Below are 21556 nucleotides of genomic sequence, written 5' to 3' on the forward strand. Positions count from 1 at the left end.
CCGCGCCCCGCCGGCCGTTCCCACAGCGCGCCCCGCCCCCCGCCCCCCGCCGCCGCGCCCACGTGACGCCCGAGCCGCCGCGGCTCCGATTACCGCCGCCGCGCCAGTGCCCGCGCCGAGGCCGCGCCGCCAGCCGCCCGCCGCCCGCCGCCCGCCGCCCGCCGCCCGCCGCGCCCCCCGCGCCATGGCCCGCGCCGCCCCGCCGCCGCCCGCCGCCCCCGAGCGCCCCGGGCCCCGCCGCTGAGCGCCGCCGGGAGGCGCAGGCCCCGCCTCGGAGGAGCGCCCCGGCCCCGGCCCCGGCCCCGGCCCCGGCCCCGGCCCCTGCCCGCGCCCCCCGCGCCCCCCGGCCCGGCCCGGCCCGGCCCGGCCCGAGCATGGAGACGGCGGAGAAGGAGTGCGGCGCCCTGGGCGGGCTCTTCCAGGCCATCGTCAACGACATGAAGGTAACGGGGCGGCCGTGCGTGTCCTCGTCCGGGCCGGGGCCGGGGCCGGGGCCGGGGCCGGGCGGGCGGGCGGGGCGGGGCGGGGGTCCCGGCGCGGGGTCCCGCCGAGGCTGCTCCCGCGCGGCCGCTGCGCCCCGGCCCGGCCCGGCGCCTCCGCCCCCCGCCCCCCGCGCACCCTCCCCACCCGCCGCCTCCCCGCGGCCCTGGGGCCCGGACAATGCTGTCACCGCCACCGAAAGCCGGGAAAAATAATAGAGCAGAGAGCCGTTAACTCCTTCCCCGCCGGCCGACCCCCTGCGGCGGGGCCCGGGTCCCCAGGCCTCTGGCCTCACCTTGCGGGGGGAGGGAGGCGCTGGGGTCCACCCGGCCTTCGCCACCACCCTCCCCGCATCCACCCCCAGCATCTCCGTCCAGGTCCGGGCAGGAGCAGGCCGCCAACTCTTGGCCCACCGCCGGCTCACTAGGAGGGGAAACTGAGGCCTGGGAATGGCTCAAGGTCACCAAGGAGATGGGCCGGCGCTGTCCCTGACCTCAGCCGTCTCCGCGGATCCGGCCGAGGGAGATCCTCTCTGGGGAGAGGCCAGGGTTCGGGGGGCTGGCCCAGGCTGACCAGGCAGGGAGGGGTTCCCGCTCCAGTGATAGGATGCGGCGGGGATCGGCGCTCCTGCCCTTCCTGAGGGTAGGATTCTGGGGGCAGGGGAAAGAAGTGGGCCCTCCGCGTGAACTCCTGAGCGCCCCCCACCCCGACACACACTCCCAAGTACCCAACACAGTCCCACGGGGACATCACAGGCCCAGGAGGAGGCCCCGCGGTGCCCAGGCAGGCCCTTCCCGAGGCCCCCAGCACTGCCAGGGGTCAGCCCCAGGGACAGCAGCCAGACCCCTGCCCCTGGAAGGGGCCCGAGGCCATGCCCACCTAGGACTTCAGGATTAGCGGCACATGGGCGTCCTCCGCCCCCATATAGGGTGCTCCCCTGAGACCTCCGTCCCTAGCCATCCCACGTCTGTGCCCCTCGGGCAGCCGTCAGGAGTCCTGGCCCCTCCACCCTCAGCAGCCCCTCCCGTGCTGTGGACATCACAGCCCTGGCCGCGGGACTCCTTCCCAGGACCAGGCAGCCTCGAGCACCCTCTCCCAGCTACTCCCAGGGCTGGGACCTTCCTCCACCCTCCTCCCGCTGGCAGCCTCTCTGCTCACACTACGGGGAGCAGCAGCTTCTCTGCATAGAGGACGGGGACAGGACTGTCTCCCCTCTCCAGGCAATTTGCAGGGAACTTTGAGAGCAGACAGAAGGAAGAGGGAGACATAGCGGGAGATTCAGGCAGGATTTTCTGACAACGTGGGGGTTTCACCCGGGGTGATGCCAGGGACCTATGACATACGCCTGTGTTCAGGACAGGGACAGAGCAGGGGACTGGGCCTGGAGGGTGATCACCTGGATTTGAGGGACAGCTTCTGGCTGTAGTGATCTGAGCCGCAGAAGCAGCAGGGCTTCCCCAGACAGAGGGGGCTGAGCTGAGGAGCCTGAGCTTGCCCGTGAGGCCCGTGCACAGCACGTCCACTCGAGCAGGAGGGAGGCCTCCCTCAGCTACACCCGGAGGCCGGAGGCCGGATGGGTCGGGGGAGGGCACCGGCCCAAGGTTGGGGCTCCCTGCCTCTGTGCCTTGTTGAACTCAGCCTAGATGCCCACTGGGGGGCCAGGCCACCTGCTGAAGCCCAGAGAGGGCAAGGGCTTGCCCCAGATGGCGGGACCAGGCCAAGTGCCTTCAACGGAGTGAAGGAGGCCTCCCACTCAGCCCGGGCCCATCCAGAAAAGGGGGCTGTAAACTGTGCCTTCCTCCTGAAAGTGGGGAGGTGGCCCAGACATGGGCCCTGCTGCAGGGCAGGGGCGGGGGGCTTCTAGTGGAGAGGCAGGGATCGTGGGGTTAGCCAGCGTTAACTGAGCACTTACTGTGCCCTGGGCACAGTGCTAAGTGCTTCCCACGCAGTGTCTCCTTCAGTCTCCCCTAGGACCCAGTGACGTGGGGGCAGCCCCCAGCCCGATGTGACAGGTGAGGAAACAGGCCCAGAAGGGGGCCTGGTCCAGGATTCCCCAGAAAGCCCTGTCCCTGGGATCCCATCGTGGGGTTGGTTGCTCACCCCCACAGCCCATGCCGGACGACAACCACCGCCAGGTCAGAGACAGTCTCCGAGGGCCTCCCCCTCGGTCCTGTGCCATCCACCTGAGCAACTCTGGTAACAGGCCCTGGGGACAAGGGTGGGTGTTTCTCCCGTCTCTGTGCTCCTATCCCCTCCCCACCTTGCTGCCCAGATGCTCATCTCTCTGTACCCCCTGGAAGTAGGTGTAGTGACCAGTCAGACATGGGATCAGATCTTGCCCCTGCCACTTGGTGGCCTTGAGCAAGTCAGTTAATCTCCCTGAGCCTCAGTCTCCTGACCTGTAGAATGAGGGTGACGGGCATATTTATTTTATGGGGCTGTGCTAAAGACCCAACGTACTCACACAGTGAAATGGGCTTCGCGCAGTGCCTGGCTACCACAGCCCCTTGGCCGGCAGCAGTCACTGCCCCAGTGGTGGTAAGCCAGTCTGAGAGCCTGCCAGCCAGCGCATGGCCAGGATGAGGGTAGGGGCCCAGGGGAACACAGGGACCTCCCCCCACCCCTGGACCCTGGCTGCTCCATCCCCTCCACCTCTCCATCTCCAGGGTCCTGAAGGAGTGACCTACTGGTGGGGGTGGGCTCCCGGGCTTAGAGACTGGGGAGGAGGAAGACCTGGGCCTGGCCTCCCCCAGCCCTGTCTTGTCCCCTCCCTACCGGGAGCTGAGAGTATGAAGGTCTGGGATGCAGTGAGCCTAGAGGCTGGGGAAATGGACCTCAGCCTGAGGACTTTAATGGAGTAGGAACTTATCTGTCCCCAGCTTCTCCTGGTCCCACAGAGGCTGCTCAGTGGCTGGGAAGGTGCTCTGGGTCAGGACACCTGCCCCCAGATCCCTGCATCCTCAGCATTGTCTTCCCCGGAGGTCTTAGCAAGGCTTCGGGGCTGAGATGTTGCAGTGATGTCAGGGTGCCACCTTTCAGAAGACTCTTTGGGGTGCCGAGATGAGGGTCAGCTCCTTGGGATTGCCAGGGACAACCCACCAGGCCCCTTTACCCTGAACTGCGCGCACATGGAGACAGCCCACCCACCACCTCTCCCATCCCGCTCCAGCCTGTGTGAACTCAAATATTTGCTTTCCCTGAGCGCTGGCTGGGCTGGGCTGGGAGGGGAGGAAGTTTCTAAGGCTATCAGAAGCTGTCCTGTCTCCTTCCACCCCTACAGGCTGTCCTCTGCTGGAGAGGCCATCTCAAACCTGCCCCTGGGTTCCAGTCTGGCAGAGCCTGCTTCTGGAGCCTTGAGGGCTGGGGTCTCTGCATTCCCTGTTTCCCCAGCAGCCCACTCCACAGCCTGCATAGAAGGGAGTGTTAGAAGCCCTTTGGGGCTGGGACTTTACTGCCCTTTGGCTCCCCTTCAAGCTTCAAGGCCTCCACAGGGCGCTCAGGCGAGGGCTGAGGTTTCTCCAGGACCCAGCCACCATGGAAGGACGCATTAGCCAGAAAAGCCCCTTGATCACACTGGACAACTTAGTCGCCAAGAGCCCAGTCTCCCTACTAGGAAACCCCCTCCCAACTCAGAGCTTTGGGCCAGGCTGGGATAAAGGCCACACTGTGTCCCCAGGAGGGGAGGGGAGCCGGGGGTGGAGAAAGGTGGCTCTGTTGGCCGCACAAGGCCCCATTCAGCCTGGGGCCTGGCTCTCCCAGGCGGGCTGGCTGGGCCCTGCAGCAGTCACAGCCTCCCCAGGCCTGGGAGCCACTGCGGCTGGCCTGGGATGGATGGGTGGCCAGGCTGGCCACAGCTTCCGGACCACAGGGTGGGGGCCCGCAGAGGCCCCGCTTGAGACCTGGCATGCCTGAGCCCTGCTGGTGGCACACCATGTCTCTGCCCTCGTGCCATGTGGACTACACCTATGTCAGGAGGGACACGGTTCCCCTCATGCGGCTCAGCCCAGAATCCCTGCTGGAACCCAAGGGAGCCCCCAGGAGACAGGACCTGCCATATACTGCTTCCACCTCCCCCAAGAGAGGGTGTGAACCAAAACAGTGGCCGCTATAGACAATAGGCCAGACTTCCTGACTGTCAGGGAGGGAGGGATGAGCAAAGGCACCTGTTCCCAGGGCCCATGGCTCTGTCCTTGGGCCTCTGCAGCCCCAGAAGGCCCAGGAGCCTCTCTCCTGGGGGCAGGGCTGAGACCTCAGAAACTGCCCAGAATCTGGACACAGGCATGTGGGGAGCCCAGCCCAGGTGAAGCCTTACAGTCTCCATAATCTCATTACCTCTCCCATCTCCTCGGCAGAGCTCCTACCCCATCTGGGAGGACTTCAACTCCAAGGCCACGAAGCTGCATTCCCAGCTGAGGTGAGGCTGCTGAGGGTGCCCCCGTTGGGGAGGGGACGGGCAGAGGAGAGGACACCTCACCCACAGACCATCCACTGTCCATCTCCCCAGGACCACTGTGCTGGCTGCTGTGGCCTTCTTGGATGCCTTCCAGAAAGTGGCAGACATGGCCACCAACACCCGAGGTGGGGAGGGGGCGTGGCTGGAGGTTGGGTATGCCCCAGGTTGGGCTTGGAGGCTGCAAAGGCTGAGCAGAGTAGGAGCCACAGACAGGACACTGGGCCCAGAGTTGGGACCTTGAATTCTGTTCCCTAGTGGAATCGGCTGGTCGTGGAGAGAGTGAGCCTCCAACACGAGTGGCATGCAAGCAGGAGTGTGAAGGTGACAGGGATGTTAGTGGGGGATTCGCCCTCGCCCTGCGGCCGGCTGGATGCTCAGCCACAGTTCAGCCTTCAGGGCAGGGGTCCGCCGCGGCTTCTCCGCACCACCCACCTCTGCCGCGTCTGAGGGCACGCGGGGCAGGCGAGCCCCTGTTGGCCTTGCCATCTCCTCTGCCTTCTAGTTCAAGTAGCAGGGACAGGGGCCCCAGCTCCTTCGGGAGGTGAGAACCGGGGTAGCGGGCGCTTGGCGCCCTCACGCCTGCCTCTGGGCCCCCGCGGGGTTCCCAGCCGGAGGCGCTGGGCTGGCCCCCGGAACACCCGCCCTGCAGGCGGCCCGGCCCGCATAGGCAGGGCCTTGCCCCAGCGCAGAGGAGCCTCGCAAGTACTGAGGACCCATCCGATCCCCGATCCCCGATCCCGGATCCCCGATCCCCGATCCCCGATCCCCGCACGGACCGCGGAGGGTCCTCGGAGGAGCGCGGCCGCCCGAGCGCCCAGAGCTGGGGGCGGGGCGCGGGCTGCGGCTGCGAGGGCGGCCTTCGCGGGCCGGCGCGCCCCCTCGTGGCCGAGGCCGGGACTGCAGATGCCCCGGCGGGCCCCTTCCCACGCTGCGCTTGCCTCGCCAGGGGCCACGCGGGACATTGGCTCGGCGCTCACGCGCATGTGCATGCGCCACCGCAGCATCGAGACCAAGCTGCGGCAGTTCACCAAGTGAGTGGGCGCGGCGGGCGGCAGGGGGTGGGCGCGGGGCCGGGGACACCCGGTTGGTGGCCCTGACCCTCCCGTCCCACCGCAGCGCGCTGCTGGAGAGCCTCATCAACCCGCTGCAAGAGCGCATCGAGGACTGGAAGAAGTCGGCCAACCAGCTGGACAAGGACCACGCGAAAGGTGGGCCCTGGGCTCGGGCGGCCTTACTGTCCCCGTGGTGCAGAGCCCCCATCATAGCACTCCTCTCTCACCCCGTGCACAGAGTACAAACGAGCCCGGCATGAGATCAAGAAAAAGTCTTCAGACACACTGAAGCTGCAGAAGAAAGCGCGCAAAGGTAGAGCCCACAGTGGCCCACGGAAGCGTAGCCCCACGGGGCCCTGCTCCACATACCCCACACCCTATGGGGCACCCCAGGGCGTCATCCTGGATGGAGGGGCCCTCTCCTGGACCCAGGACCCTCCAACCCGCTGGGTGGGACAGAGGGAGCCTCCCTGCACCCCAGACCTGGCCCAGGCCCTCCCCTCTCAGGGAGGCAGCAGGAGGCCCAATAGGCCCAGGCACCCACACCCCTGCCCCAGGAGTGGCTCTTTCCATCCGGCTGTCTTTCACACATTCTTTCTTTCTCTGTCTCTCCTCCTCTCCTCCTCCCACATCCTTCCTGTAGAGCTACTTGGTAAGTCAAATGTCCGTCCCTCCAGCTGCTCCTCCCGTCCTTGTCCCATTTGTCTGTCTCCCCCAGCTCAGGGCCATTGGAAGGAGCCTCTCCAAGCCAAGGAGGAGCGAGGAAGGCGGTCGGTCCAGCGAGGGAGGGGCCTGGGGCACAGACCCCCTGGGGCCCTGGGGGCCCCTGGCCAGGGAAGAGTCCCAGGCCACTGCTGGGTCAGTCTGCCAGGCCAAGAGGGCTTGGACGGGGCGGGGGCGGGGTTGGGGGGGGCATAGGCCCCGGCTGCCCCGCTCCCACCAGGCCTGCCCAATCACCTGTCGCCTTCTCACTTCCTGTCTCACCATCTCTACATCATCCTCTTGCTTCTCTCTGTCTCTCTCGCTGCTTCTCTGTGTCGCCGTTGCTGTCCTTATGCATCACTCTCTGAGCTGAGTGGGAGCCCCCACCGAGACAGCCCCTTCCCCGCCCCCGGGGCCCACCCCCTAGCTCTCCTGACCCCCACGCCCCTCAGTGGCCTGGCCCACAGCTGAGCCCCAGGTTCTACTTTGTCCAGCCCTCACCCTCTCCCTGTGCCCTGTCAGGTGAGGGGTTGCTGGTCCATGGGCAGTGAGGGTATCCTGAGGGTGGAAGGCTCAGCTGGGGAGGCCCCTGCTGGACTCGCCTGAGCACACCTGCTCCCAGGTCCCAGGTGGCTTTGCAGCTTTGGTGTCTTTCCTGTGTGTGTGTGTGTCTGTCTGTCCTCTCTGCCTGCTCTGGGAGCAGCCCCTGCACAAGCCCCAGAGTCCTGGCCGCCCTCCCCGGTCCCCAGCCCCACGGCCAGGGACAGCACCATAGGCCCAGAGCCAGGCTGGCATCCCCAGCGCGGCCTCTCCTCCCAACCCTTCCAGGGAAAGGAGACCTGCAGCCGCAGCTGGACAGCGCCCTGCAGGACGTCAACGACATGTACCTGCTGCTGGAGGAGACAGAGAAGCAGGCGGTGCGCCGGGCCCTGATCGAGGAGCGCGGGCGCTTCTGCACCTTCATCACTTTCCTGCAGCCCGTGGTGGTGGGTCCCTCAAAGTCAGGTGTTCTGAGCATCCCCACGGTTGTGCTAGTTGGAGGGTCTCCAAGAATCTCAGGAAATCCCAAGAATCAGAATTTGGGGACCACTGGTGGGGGTTCTAGGTGACTCAGAGGCCCCAGCCACTTGGCCGGACCCAGGGCTGACCACTTGAGCTCCGAGAAAGGCCACTTCTCAGTGATAGGTAGCTGGGCCCACGTGCTCATAGCCCACAGACAGGTCTCGTAGTGGACAGATGGTCACACTAGCCCCAGAGTGTCTCGTTCCAACCTCTGCCAGACCCAAGCAGTGGTGGGTGAGAGAGGAGAGGCTAGGGGAGGCCCATTCCTCCAGGGGCAGGGGGGTAGGGGGACAGGGGCCGGGCCGGTGGGCCTCACCTGCTGCTTCCTCAGAACGGCGAGCTGACCATGCTGGGAGAGATCACCCACCTGCAGGGCATCATCGATGACCTAGTGGTGCTGACCGCGGAACCACACAAGCTGCCCCCCGCCAGCGAGCAGGTATCGTCCTGGAGCTAGGGCCGTGGAGGGGGCAGCTTGCCATTGGCTGGGGACAGTGGAGGAAAAAAGAGGACAGAGGACCAGACATGTCCCCAGACATGCTGTGGGACACCCAGGAGCACCTGCCCAGGTGAGGGTGGGGGCCTCAATCTGAGAGCACATGGGCAGAGGTCCCGTGGGGCTTTACCCCGCCTCTGCCCCCAGGCTCCACGCCAGTGAGCCCCAGACCTGGTGATGCCTGCCAGTCATCCACACCCAGAACCTGTCCCCTCCCCTAGACTCAGGCACACAGGCCTGCTGACACAGGCCACCCTGCTCGGCTCAGCACTGTGCGCCCACTGCACTAGGGTCAGTTCCACCCGACAGGCCCGGGGCGTCGCCCTCGCTAGGCCCTTCCCGTGTGCCCAGCCCTCTGCTGAGCACTTTCCGCAGCCATCCCAGTGAACCACCCCGTGGCCTACAAGACAGGACGACTCGCTGTACATCACGGGAGAAAGCAGGTTCAGTGCGGTTCCAGGAACTTGCCCAAGGGGCTCAACAGAGCCAGGATTTGACTCTCATGATCACTGTCTTGGCTCCCCTGCCAGTGAGTCCCCAGGGACACTGGTTCTCCCATATCCCCTGCCTGGCCCAGGAGGGGGACAGCATCCTTGAGAAGCCGAGAGGGAGGAGTCTCCCCTGATGCTCCACCCTCACCCCCACCTTCAGACTCCCCTGCAAAGTATCCTGGGGCTTGGCTCTCATTAGGGAAGAGAGTGGGGGGCCTCTGGGGGGGTCCCCCAGAAAACGATAAGGCACTCTGCAGAGCAGGGCCGCCTCTCATGACCCCCACCCTTGTTCCTCTCCAGGTGATCAAAGACCTGAAGGGCTCAGACTATAGCTGGTCCTACCAGACCCCCCCGTCGTCGCCCAGCGGCTCTGGCTCACGGAAGTCCAGCATGTGCAGGTCAGTGCGGGGTTGATGGAGGCGGAGGAGGCAGGGGGATCCTAGGGGGGATGGGGAAGCTCCCAGCCAAGCTGCATTGAGAATTGCTTCAGGGCCCCAGGATTCACACAACTACGTCACGGAGGAATTTGCCAGTGTAGAGGACACGTACCCCGTCTCCAGGCTGCTGCCAGCACAGGCATGTGGTAGCAGGAAGCGGGCAGGAGCAGCTTCATTTAGGGAGCAGTCACTGTGTGCCAGTTGCCACACTAAATGCTTAATGCCTTTTCTTCATTGAATCCTCACCCCACCATGGTCTCCGTTTCACTGAAGGGGAAATTGAAGCGCGGGGTCCCAGCATTTCACTCTCCGGCTCTGCCCAATCCAGCAAAGTCAGTACAGGTGGAGGACAGTAAGGACTTAAGACACAGGAGGGAGGGGCACAGACACTTCTGGGAACATGTGCTGAGGCCACAAGGAAAGGGACACTCCAGCCTGGCTGGTTTCCAGCCAATGCCTCAGGCCAAACCCTGGCCCCGGAGTCTCATTCAGTCACCGCGCAGCCCCAGGATCAGGGAGGCCTCCAGGGCTGGCATCAGGGTGGGATTTGGAGGAGACATTTAAGATTCAAGGTTCCTTGGGCAAGAAGGCAGTGAGCACAGGGCGAGTTCCCCCCCCTATTGGGGGAGGCTCCTCTGTCCCAGGCTCCCTTTCCCCAGAACCACCTCTGGCTGGGCATCTGGGCACGAGAGGTAAGCCAGGCACGGCCATCAGCAGCTCCTGTAGAGGGAGGAGAGCTAGGATTTGTTGGACGACCGGGTAGGTGTCCATCACAGCAGGGAGGGTTGCAGAGGACACCTGTGACCAAGGGTGGGGGCTGAGTAGCTTCAGGATCATGTTCAAAAAGAAGGCAGCCTTCGTTGCCCGAGAGTGAAGTGGTTGCACAGAGGACGTGAGCTACGGAGGACTTGACACACTGAAGGGGGGTGGAGGGGGTGAGGACAGTAGTGGGTCCAGGACCCACACAAACCATCACCACATCCTAGGTATCCAGTTAGGGTTTGACGGCAAAGATCAGACTTTGAGGAGGCAGTCCAGAAACGGTCAGACTCAGTTTCCCCATCACCAACATAAAGCCTACTGTTCTTAATGGCAAAGTAGGAAGCAAAGTGACTGCTCGGCCCTAAGAATGCCCTGGAATGCTGGGGTGCTCCGAGGGCAGGTACTGGGCCAGCTCTTGGGGGCTGTTCCCTGCCTGGGCCCCACCCCCATCCCACAACCCAACTCTTCTGTGGCACCTAAATCTCAGGACTTGTAGTCTGACTTTATCTTTTCCTTCCTTTGCCCCTCACCTCTTTCTTCCACCCTTGTCTGTCACCCTCCCCTCCATACACACCCTCGTGTCTCCCTGTACCCCTGTATCTGGCTGCTGTACCTCCTCCCTCGCTCCCCCCAGTGCCCCCAGCAGTGGTAGCAGCGCCAAGGGTGGCGGAGCCCCGTGGCCCGGGGGTGCCCAAACATACTCACCCAGTTCCACCTGTCGCTACCGCAGCCTGGCACAGCCAGCCACCGCCGCTGCCCGCCTCTCCAGCGTCTCCTCCCACGACTCTGGCTTCGTCTCCCAGGATGCCACCTACTCCAAGCCCCCCTCACCAATGCCTTCAGACATCACCAGCCAGGTGAGGAGGCATCTGCAGGGCCTGGAGGTCCCCAGGACCACCTCACTGGGGACCACCCTGGCTGAGGAGAGGTGAAGGTTTTAGAGTGGCCAGCATCTGCCTCAGCAGTGTCAGCAGGGGGCTTCTGTGGCTCCCCTTCCTCACCATTCCCTGGCTCCTTACCTACCACCTTCGCCTAGCCTGGGGAGCCCCGAGGGGACAGCTTAGCAGTTCTGATCCTTTGTGACCCTCCTCCCACATAGGCTTACTGTGATGGGGTGGCTGGCCGTGGGAGGCATCCCCGGGAGCCCCAGCACATCCTCCTGCTTCTGTACACTTGGGCCAGCTCATGCTGAGCCCAGAGACTGGCCCGTGAACCTCCTCAGATGCAGGCGCAGATCCTGCAGCCTCAGTGAAATGGGCAAACAGAGGGAGCCCAGTAGAAGGCAAAGGGAAGTCGAGCCACCTGCCCAGGGGGCTATCCTGAGGGTGTCAGGAGCGACTGCATTAGGATCCAGCCTGCTATTCCTCCCCACCAGGGCTAGTACCCCATTTGGGCTGGGTATTTTATCTTCTCCTGGTTTTTTTGCTCAAGGATGTCCCCATTACACTTCCAGTCTCTCTCCCTGTGCTGGCTCATTCCCATCAGTATACACACAAGCTCTAGTATCATGGATCTTACTTTTAAGATTTTATTTATTCATGAGAGGCACAGAGAGAGAGGCAAAAGCACAGACAACGGGAGAAGCAGGCTCCCTGCATGGAGACGGATGTGGGACTGATCCCCAGCCCCAAGATCACACCCTGAGCCAAAGGCAGACGCTCAACCGCTGAGCCACCCAGGCGTCCTGTATCACGCATCTTAAAAGCCGTCCCTTCTGACTATAAGAGAAAGGAGGGAAACTGAGTGGGGAAAAATTAGAGAGGAAGACAAACCACGAGAGACTCCTAACAAACAAAGGGTTGCCGAAGGGGAGGGTGGGTGGAGGGGGTGACTGGGTGCGGGCACTAAGGAGGGCACTTGATGGGATGAGCACTGGGATGATACTTTATGTTGGCAAGTTGAATTTAAATTTTTAAAAAGGGAAAAAAAAAGCCCTCCCTTCCCCCAGGTTATCCTCCAGCCACCTAGTATCCTTCACAACAGAACTTCTTAAAAGATTTTTCCACGCTAAACATCTCTACCTCATTTCCCATTGACTCCTATCTGCTTCCCCTATCTTATGACTGAAAATTTTTAGATTTGTTCATTTCTCCCATATAGTTCTATCCATACTTGCTGTATATATTTTGAGACTGTTTTATTAAATGCATACAAGTTTAAAATGTCAGCTTTTCATAGTGGATTGAATCTTCTAACATGATGTAGTTGATCCTCTGTTCCTTATAATGCTTTCTATCTTAAAGTCTGTTTTATGTTACTACAGCTATTTCAGCTGTGTTCTGTTCAAGATTTATATTACCATTTCCCACTTCTTTGCTCTTAAACTCACTATATTTGTATGTTTTAGATGAGTCTCTTATAAACAACAGATGTCCAGATTTTCTCTTATCCAGTCTGACAATCTCTATCTTTTAATCCGTATTCTTAGTCCACTTATATTTATTACGATTACTGACTTATTTGGACTTATTCTGTCTTTTTATTCATTCTGCTTTTTCTGTGCCTCTTTTGTCTCTTCCCTTGCCATTTGATTGTTTTCTTTTTCCCGTTCGTTCCTCCCTACTAGATTATAAATTGTATTCTATTTCTTTTCTTTTACAGGGTACTTTGAAATTTTATCATGCATCCTTACACAGGCTCACCTTCTGAATAATTCAATAACATTAATAAATATTTTAATTTAGTCACTCACTTCCTCCCCAACTTGTAAGGTATTATATGTTATCTCTACTTTTTTGGTAACACAAATGACACTTTTCTTCTTAATTTCATTATCATTTCCTACACATAGCATTTGTCTAGATTTATCCATATGTTTACACATTTTTTTTTGTTCATCATTTTTTCTTGCACCTCAAATCTTTCTTCTTTCTGAAATATATCCTTTAGAAGTTCTTTTTCTAACTTTTATTTTTTTTAAGATTTTATTTATTTATTTGTTCGTAGAGACACAGAGAAAGAGAGAGAGGCAGAGACACAGGCAGAGGGAGAAGCAGGCTCCACGCAGGGAGCCCGACGTGGTTCTCGATCCCAGGCCTCCAGGATCACACCCCAGGCTGCAGGCGGCGCTAAACCACTGCGCCACAGGGGCTGCCCTGGAAGTTCTATTAGAATAGATCTGTTGGGCAGCCCTGGGTGGCTCAGTGGTTTAGCGCCGCCTTCAGTCCAGGGCCTGATCCTGGAGACCTGGGATCGAGTCCCACATCCAGCCCCCTGCGTGGAGCCTGCTTCTCCCTCTGCCTGTGTCTCTGCCTCTCTCTCTCTCTCTCTCTCTCTCTCTCTCATGAATAAATAAATCTTAAAAAAAAAAAGAAAGAACAGATCTGTAGTAGTAAATTCTTGGTTTTTGTTTATCTGTAAACATGTTTCATTTTGTTATCTTTCTTGAAAGTTTGGCCAAGGACACAATTCTGAGATGACAGTCATTCCCTCTCCAGACTTTGAAGGTATTTTTCCACTGTGTTCTCACTTCCGTTGTTGGTTGAGAGGTCTGCCGTCCGCCAGATTTTGTTGCCCTTCATGAGTGAGCTTACTTTGCTCCCTGATCACTTTTAAGATCTTGGCTCTTCAGTTTGTGTCTAGTTGCAGATTTGTTTTTAGCCTCATTTGATATGTTTATATTCCTATATCTGTGTATTCATGTCTTTCACATGTTCTGGAAATTTTCAGGCATTATTTCTGTATTCCTGCATTCGTCCTTTCTATTCTTTCCCTCTGAGATTCCAATTCCGCGTGTTATCAGACCTCCTCATTTATCCTTCTGTGTCTTCTCTTAATTCTCACAGTTTCCATCCCCTCACTTCTCTGTACAATGTTCTGGATCATTTATGCAGGTCTGTCTTCCAGTTTCCTTTTCTGTCTGTTAACAGCAATTTAACCTCTCCATTGAGGCTCGTTTCTAACTTGTTATTTTAAAATAATTTCGGACTTGTAGACAAGTTGCAAAAAGTACAGAATTCCCACTGGCTGCTCCCAAACCTCCCCTAATGTTAACCCCTTATGTAGCTACCAAACCAGGAACAAACACCGGCATGTGTGGATACAGTCTTTTTTCAAATTTTGCCAGTTTTCTCACTAATTCCCTCTTCTGATCCAGGAGTGCAGGATCCAGGGCTGGACCCCAGGTCGCGTTTAGTTGTTATATCTCTTTCAGCTTCTCCGATCTGTAGTGATTCTTCAGTCCTTTCATGACTTTGATGCTCTTGAAGACTACCAATCAGGTATCTTTTAGAACATTTCGCAGTTTGGGTATGTCTAGTGTCTTCCCAAAATTAGATTGAGGTCATGGATTTCTGACAAGAATACCACAACGACATCATATTGTTCCTCATCCTCACCAACCCCGGGTATTTTGCATCTTTTTCATTTTAGCCATTCTAGAGGGTGGATAGTGGTAGTGCCCAGTATTTTTTTAATTTGCACTTCCCTAACGAGGAATGAGGTTGAACATCTGTTCATACTTCTGAAGGCCACTGGGCTGTCCTCTTTTATGAAGGACCTATTCAAATTTCTGCCCATTTTCTACTGGGTTGTTTGCTTCCTGATTCTGAGAACTTCTTATATATTATGGATACAACTACTTCATCTGAGATCTTCTCTGTTTCTGTGGGTTCCCTTTTTACTCTCTTAATGGATTTCTTAATGATCTAAAATTCTTAATTTTAGGGATCCCTGGGTGGCGCAGCGGTTTGGCGCCTGCCTTTGGCCCAGGGCGCGATCCTGGAGATCCGGGATCGAATCCCACGTCAGGCTCCCGGTGCATGGAGCCTGCTTCTCCCTCTGCCTGTGTCTCTGCCTCTCTCTCTCTCACTGTGTGCCTATCATGAATAAATTAAAAAATAAATAAATAAATAAATAAATAAATAAATAAATAAATAAATAAAATTCTTAATTTTAGTGGACGTCGTTTGTCCAGTTTATTCATTTTTTTCAAATTGTGCTCTTTTTGGCCTGAGATATATTTGTCTACTCCAAGGTCACAAAGATATTTTCCTCAAAAAGCCTTTTTACCTTTTTCATTTAGATGTGCAGCTCATCAGGAACTGATTGTGTGCACACGCATGTGTACACGTGCACATGTGTCATTTGAAGTAGGGGTTGTTTTTCCACACAGATATCTAATTGGTGATTTATTGAAAAGACCATCTTTCCCCTCTTGCACTACAGTGTTGCCTCAGTTATAAATCAGGTGTTATCTACATGCCTGTAGCTATTTTTGGAGTTTGTATTCTGTTCTGCTGGTTAACTTGTGTTCTCATACCAATACTATACCGCCTTAATATGTAACTATACAAAACTTTGATATGTGGTAACAAAAGTTTTCCATCTTTGTTATTCTTCAGTATCACCTTATCTACTTTTGGCCCTTAGAAATTCCTTGATTTTTAATGTCTGCTTGTCAGTTTCCATAAAAAAAAAAAACAGTAACAGCAACTCCTGGGGTTTTGACTAGGGATTGTTCTCCATTTATTTCGGCTTTTCCTTCTCTTGGTAGTGTTTTGTAGTTTGCATGTAAAGATCTTGCACATCTATCATTGGTATTTTTTTCCTGGGTATTTGATGTTTATTGGTGGTTTTATTTATTTATTTATTTATTTATTTATTTGAGAAAGAGGGAGTGAGCAGGGGGAGGCACAGAGAGAGAAGGAAAAGTAGACTCCATGCTGAGCTTGGAGCCCAACGTGGGGCTTGACCCACAACTCTGAGATCTTAACCTGAGCTGAAATCGAGTCAGATGTTCAACCAACTGAGCCAACAAGGCACCCCTATTGATGCTATTTTAAATTCTATTGGCTTTTGAGGAGGTTTTTTGTTTCTTGGCTGCTGGAAATTTGATTTTTTTTCTTTGGTATATTGACCTTACACTCACATTTATTAAAACCACTTATTTCTAATACTTGTAGATTCTTTTGAGTATTCTATATATGTGACAGTCCTATCTTTTATAAGTAATGACCACTTTTTTCTTCCTTTCCAATCCTTTTGCTTTCTGTTACTTTTTCTCACCTTACCGCCCTGCTAGGATTTCCAGTACTGAGCAGAAATGGTGATCATGGGCATCCTTATCTTTTTCCCCACTCTCAGAGGGAAATACATTGATATTTTTGTAGATATTCCTTATTATCAGACTAAGGAAGCTCTTTTCTATCCCTAGTTTGTTTGTTCATGAACTAACTTTGAATTTTTCCACTGAGTGTTCCAAATGCTTTTCCATTGTTTTTTGTTGGCTTTAACAATTATATTGGTGAAAATCCAAATTTTCATATTTCATCTGAATCCTCGCCTATGGTACTTTGTTTCCTTTTATTTTGGTGATCTTGGTTCATCATAAACTGTAAGAAAAATCTGGGGGTCTAAATTAAGGAGAATATGGAGAATTTGGCAGGGCAGACGTGCTACTAATAATGGATCCTTTCCAGGTACCCTGGCTTAGTCCGGGCCATCACAGGGCAAGCCCCCCACGTTGCCCCTTGCCCAGTCTCCCAGCCACTGTACCGCACTCATTATGTGCCCCAGGAAGCCTTCATGGCCCTGTGCCTACCCTGGCTGCTTTTGTCTTCATTCCTCTGTCTTCTTTTGAGTTGGGGGCTTCCCAGGCTACCTACCACCCGGAGCAGGAGTCTCCCCTGCACTCTTGGTAGACTCAAAAATGATCTTCTCCCCCCACCATTCTGTGAAACGGTTCTCGAGGTCTCCAGGGATGCCTCTTTGCCCTCATCTGAAGGATCCCCCATAACATCAGCACCACTAACTGTCCCTCCTCCACATGGTAGGTCCTTCCAAGTTCTGTGACATCATCTGCTTATGGTTTTCTTCTCACTTCTCTGGCAGCTACTTGTTCCTCTCCTTTGCTGGACCTTCCTTTTCTTCTCAGCGCTGAGCATGGGCATGCCTGAGGTCCTTGAACCTTCTCTCTAACTGCCCTTGTTGCTGAAGTGACCTTACTCTGTCGCATGGCTGTTAATCGGTGGCTCCAACCTTGTCTTCTCCCTAAACTCCAGACATGTAAATGCGGTTACCTAATCACAATCTGTGCGTAGATACCTAACAGGGAGCTCAGGATGGAACTCTGGGCTCTTTCCTTCCCGCAGGCCAGCCCTTCTGACATGACAGGGACACTGTCAACCCCGCTGCCCTCCCTAGTGTCTTTCCCTTGCCCACCACTTCCAGGCCGTCAGCCGCGAGTCCTGCCATTCAGCCTCACAACCTGTGGCTCCTGGGCCAGGCCACGGGGTTGGTCAGCGCCCGCGGCGTGCACTCGGGGTGCTGAGGTCTGCTGCAGATGCTCGCAGGGTGGCGGGTGGGGCGCCAAAGCGGAAGGCCGTGCTGCATGCCGGTGCTGTGACCAGCTCTGTTCTCTCCTCTCCTCGTGGCCTCCCCGCCTGCCCCCGCATGGCAGAAGTCCTCCAGCTCCGCGTCCTCAGAGGCCTCGGAAACCTGCCAGTCCGTTAGCGAGTGCAGCTCCCCCACTTCGGTCAGTGCTCCCGCCTGTGTGGGATGCAGGGAGGGCCCAGGGTCTACCCCGGGGGGTGCACACAGTGCCTGCTCCCCCAGGAGGAGCTGCCTGGGCACACCTGCAGCCACTCCCAACACCATCTTTCCCTCCCAGACGTGCCTTCCTACCCCGGGCCTGGAGGGACTGAGAGGTCATGGCGTCCTCCATTCTCTGCCCTTGGCCACGATCACGAGCCTGAGGCCCCTTGTGGGTCTGAAAACCCTGAACCTCAACTGTAACAAGGGGATCCTTCACCGAGGACGCAGGGCCAAGGGCCCCCTGACCTGTCTGCCACACCTTGCAGGACTGGGCCAAGGCAGGCCCCCACGAACAGCCCTCAGGCACCAGCCTGCAGCGGAGGAAGGACCGGGCTGAGCACCCCCGAGACACAGAGGCAGGCCTGGCCAGCGGGGGCACCCTGGGCCCCAGTGGGGAGGAGGCCCCACGACCCCGCATGTCCCCTGCCACGATCGCAGCCAAGGTAGGTGCCCGCTCCCCTGGTGGCCCAGCCCGGGGCCCCACCTTCACTCCCAGGCCAGTGCCAGGAGGGCCCGGGAAGTGGTCTCGGGCCGGCCCCTGTCCACCCGGCAGGAGCCCCCTGGAATCTGGGCTGAGGGGGGGCAGCAGGGAGCCGGCTTCAGCCTGCAGTCTTCCCACCCCCAGCACGGTGAGGAGGTGTCCCCGGCAGCCAGCGACCTGGCCATGGTGCTGACCCGCGGCCTGAGCCTGGAGCACCAGAAGAGCAGCCGGGACTCGCTGCAGTATTCCAGCGGCTACAGCACGCAGACCACCACGCCGTCGTGCTCTGAGGACACCATCCCGTCCCAAGGTAGGCCCTGGGGCCGGGGCCGGGCCGGGTCACCGGGCCTTCGAGGCCCCGGCCCCGGCCCCGGCCCACCGCCTCCCGTGCCCTCAGGCTCCGACTACGACTGCTACTCCGTGAACGGAGACGCGGACGGCGAGGGCCCCGCCGAGTTCGACAAGTCCTCCACCATCCCCCGCAACAGCAACATCGCCCAGAACTACCGCCGCCTGATCCAGACCAAGCGCCCGGCCTCCACGGCGGGGCTGCCCAGCGCCTCGGGCGCACCGCCCGGCGTGGCCACCATCCGCCGCACGCCGTCCACCAAGCCCGCCGTGCGCCGCGCGCTCTCCAGCGCCGGCCCCATCCCCATCCGGCCGCCCATCGTCCCCGTGAAGACGCCCACGGTGCCCGACTCCCCCGGTTACTCGGGGCCCACGCGGGCCGGCAGCGAGGAGTGCGTCTTCTACAGCGACGAGGCCGCCTCGCCCCTGGCGCCGGACCTGGCCAAGGCGTCGCCCAAGAGGCTGAGCCTGCCCAACACGGCCTGGGCCAGCCCGGCCCCCGAGGCGGCCAGCTACGCCGGGCTGGCGGCGGACGACGACGAGCAGCAGCAGCAGCTGGCCGCCAACCGGCACAGCCTGGTGGAGAAGCTCGGGGAGCTGGTGGCGGGCGCCCACGCCCTGGGCGAGGGCCAGTTCCCCTTCCCCACCGCCCTGGCCGCCCCCGCCGAGGAGACGCCCAGCCCGCCCCCCGCCGCCGCCGGGGACCCCCCCGCCGAAGACATGCTGGTGGCCATCCGCCGCGGGGTGCGGCTCCGCAGGACCGTCACCAACGACAGGTCGGCGCCCCGCATCTTGTGATGGCGCCGCCCTCCCGCCCTCTGGCCCCCTGAGAGGCCGTGGCCTGGCTGGTGAACAGCAGACGCTCAGAGCGAAGGCACAGCGTGGAGAGCAGAACCAGGCAAGCTTTCGGTTTTTTGTTTTTTAAGTCACATGAGGCAAAGCCACTGGATGGAAAGACACGTGTCTTGGATTTCAGTACTTAAGCGGGAAGTGACTTCTTTAACACAGCTCGCCAGCTCTGAGCCTACAGGCCTTGAACTGGATTTGGAGCCTGTTTTTTACGTCTCTTGCCTGCTCTGCCCTCCTCTTCCTCTTCCAAGGCCCTGCCTTTCCCTGTCTCAGCGCGCCCTGGTCTGGGCCCTAGGGCCGCAGCTTAGGCGACCAGGCCCAGCTTCTCCTGAATGCCAGCCCCCCCCCCACCCCGCCCCTGGCCGGGCTCCTCTCTCCTCCCTTCTCTCCTCTCCCCGGCTCCCCTCAGTCAGGGAGGCAGGCTGTCTGTGGAGGGGCCAGGCACCCAGTCGGGCCAAGGTGTCAGATTTGACTGAAGCTACACAAAATGGCATTTGGGTGGGGAGCACAGACTGAGGTGGGAAGGTCCACCCTGCTGTGGGGGGAATGCGGCCCACAGGCCCAGGGCCCCAAGTTAAATCCTGGGGAACTGTGTGGAGGAGGCCATGGACGCTGAAGTGTGTGGCTGAGGTTGAGGGCAGGGCAGTGGGGAAGGATCCAGAGGCCTGACAGTCATCTGGCCAGCCCTCTGGGAGCTGCTTTCAGATGAGACTTTAACTCTGGTGGCACTTTGGTCACGGTTTCAGCCACCTTTGGGGGTAGGGGCTGGAGCTGTAGAGGGTATGGGGGGTTATTTTATGAATATAATAATAAAATAAAGCTGACTGGACAAGGACTATGTGTGGGGACAGGGTGGACAGTACAGGGTGTCCGAGAGTGCCTGAGGGACAAGGGGTCCTCACAGTGGCCCGGTGGGCCCATGGCCGGAGGAGGAGGGCCAAATTGGCTTCCCCAAAGCCAAGGGGTAGTTGTTTTTTCCTCCAGTTTCTGGAGCAAAGCCAAAATAAGGTTGGGGAGGGCCAAGGTGGGGCCTCCAGCATGACCACTTGGATGGGGGTGAGGTGTGATCCGGGGAGATTGGCTTTGACTCTCTGTTGCCAGAGGAGATGCCATCCCGGCACAGTCCCCCCGGCCCCCAGTCCTGTGCTGGCGGTGGGTGCAGGGTGGGGGTGCCCTCCCCTCCATTTACCGAGTCCCGCCAACTCTAAGCAGCAGGTAGAAGCAGGTGAGTCTAGGGCGAGTGGAGGGCTTCCTGTTGTCCTGCAGGCCAGCAGAGAGGGTGGCCGGGCTCGGAGGGCAGCAGGACCACAGGGCAGGGGCCTCCCGGGGTCAGGAGAGCGGGCTTTTCCTGGTCTGGATGGGGTGGGGTTGGGTCTGAGTCAGCGCCAGGCTGGAGCTCCTGGTAGTTCTGCAGGGAACTGGGATCCAAGTAAGGCGGCCAGGCAGGTCTGGGGAACCAAGGATGCTCCTGAGTGGATGGAGCCCCCCGGGCTCCCCAAGCACAGATGGAGAAAGGTTTCTGTAAGTTGCTGGGTCTGAGAACAGCCTTGCTGAATGCTCAGACCAACCCGAGAGCCCGGGTTAGGGCACCTGGAGAGGGCCCAGGTGCGGGAAGGCCTGGAGCGCCGGGAGAGCAGGTGGCCGGTGTAAGGAGCCGCGGGGGTGTGGGGGGTTTGCACTGCCCCTCCCCGAAGGGCTGTGCTGGTCTTTACCCCGGTGGGCTGAGGGAGGAAGATGCAGGATGTGTGATGTGAGCAGGGTAAGGAGCGCGGTGGGGGGTAGGGTGGGGGGGGTGGCTTGGGAGGCCCGAGGAGGGGCCCCCAGGCTCATGCCTCCTCCCCTCCAAGCCACCCCAGGGTGTACATAACTCCTCCATCCCCCTGACCACCTATCTCCCAGTTAGTGACCACCTCTTAGGCCCACCCCCTTGGGATCCGAGCCAACCATCCCACATCACAAACTTTGGTTTGGGGGACTTCTTTACGTTCTTTTTTTTTTTTTTTTTTCTTTTTTGTACAGAGAAATATTCTTTTCAAAAGCGTCTTTTGACTGAAGTAACTTTTCTGGTGCTGTTGTTAACTTGTTCCTTTTTTTAATTTATTTCCCCACCCTGAGTCTCCCCTCTTGGCTCCTACTCACCCTTTCTTCCCTCCACCCCTCCCCACCCAGCCCCGTCCCATTTGACCCATTTTGTTTCTTTTCTTTCTGTCCGTTTTTTGGATAAATGATCCTCTCCTCCCTGCCCCCTCCACCCCGCCCTCCCCTCGATTTAAATAGTCACTGCTACAAGTAACAAATGCACTGTGAAGATTCCAGTATTAATAAAGTTGTACTGTAATTAACACCCTTGCCTCCGTCTGGCTTCCTCCAGGGCCGCTCCCCAGCCCCCTGCAGCAGCCCCGGCGCCTTT

General features: G+C 58.5%; 1 protein-coding gene across 5 annotated transcripts; it reads left to right on the top strand.

Annotated features, from left to right (window-relative positions):
* Nucleotides 1–306: 306 nt before the first annotated feature.
* MTSS2 (MTSS I-BAR domain containing 2) lies at nt 307–21490 on the top strand. Of its 5 annotated transcripts, none has more exons than XM_072818102.1 (15): nt 307–443; nt 4833–4894; nt 4985–5058; nt 5189–5254; nt 5880–5964; nt 6050–6141; nt 6224–6298; nt 7516–7673; nt 8081–8188; nt 9037–9134; nt 10570–10792; nt 17335–17409; nt 17735–17911; nt 18094–18259; nt 18347–21490. In XM_072818102.1, exons 1-15 carry the CDS (start codon nt 375–377, stop codon nt 19093–19095), a joined length of 2277 nt encoding a protein of 758 aa, XP_072674203.1. In that variant the 5' UTR covers nt 307–374; the 3' UTR covers nt 19096–21490. The 5 variants fall into 5 exon arrangements, with proteins under 5 accessions (XP_072674203.1, XP_072674212.1, XP_072674205.1 ...); XM_072818111.1 differs by having other exon boundaries at nt 10666–10792; XM_072818103.1 differs by lacking the exon at nt 307–443 and adding an exon at nt 1072–1122.
* Nucleotides 21491–21556: the final 66 nt, after the last annotated feature.

The sequence above is a fragment of the Canis lupus genome, chromosome 3, assembly GCF_048164855.1.
Source record: "Canis lupus baileyi chromosome 3, mCanLup2.hap1, whole genome shotgun sequence".
Lineage (NCBI taxonomy): Eukaryota > Metazoa > Chordata > Mammalia > Carnivora > Canidae > Canis > Canis lupus.

What these genes read in the sequence shown, in the direction of transcription:
- MTSS2 (XM_072818102.1), top strand. Translation starts at nt 375, where the DNA reads ATGGAGACGGCGGAGAAGGAGTGCGGCGCCCTGGGCGGGCTCTTCCAG. An exon ending in CTTCAGACATCACCAGCCAG is followed by an intron (nt 10,793 to 17,334) that starts GTGAGGAGGCAT and finishes CCCGCATGGCAG; the next exon opens with AAGTCCTCCAGCTCCGCGTC. An exon ending in AGTGCAGCTCCCCCACTTCG is followed by an intron (nt 17,410 to 17,734) that starts GTCAGTGCTCCC and finishes CACACCTTGCAG; the next exon opens with GACTGGGCCAAGGCAGGCCC.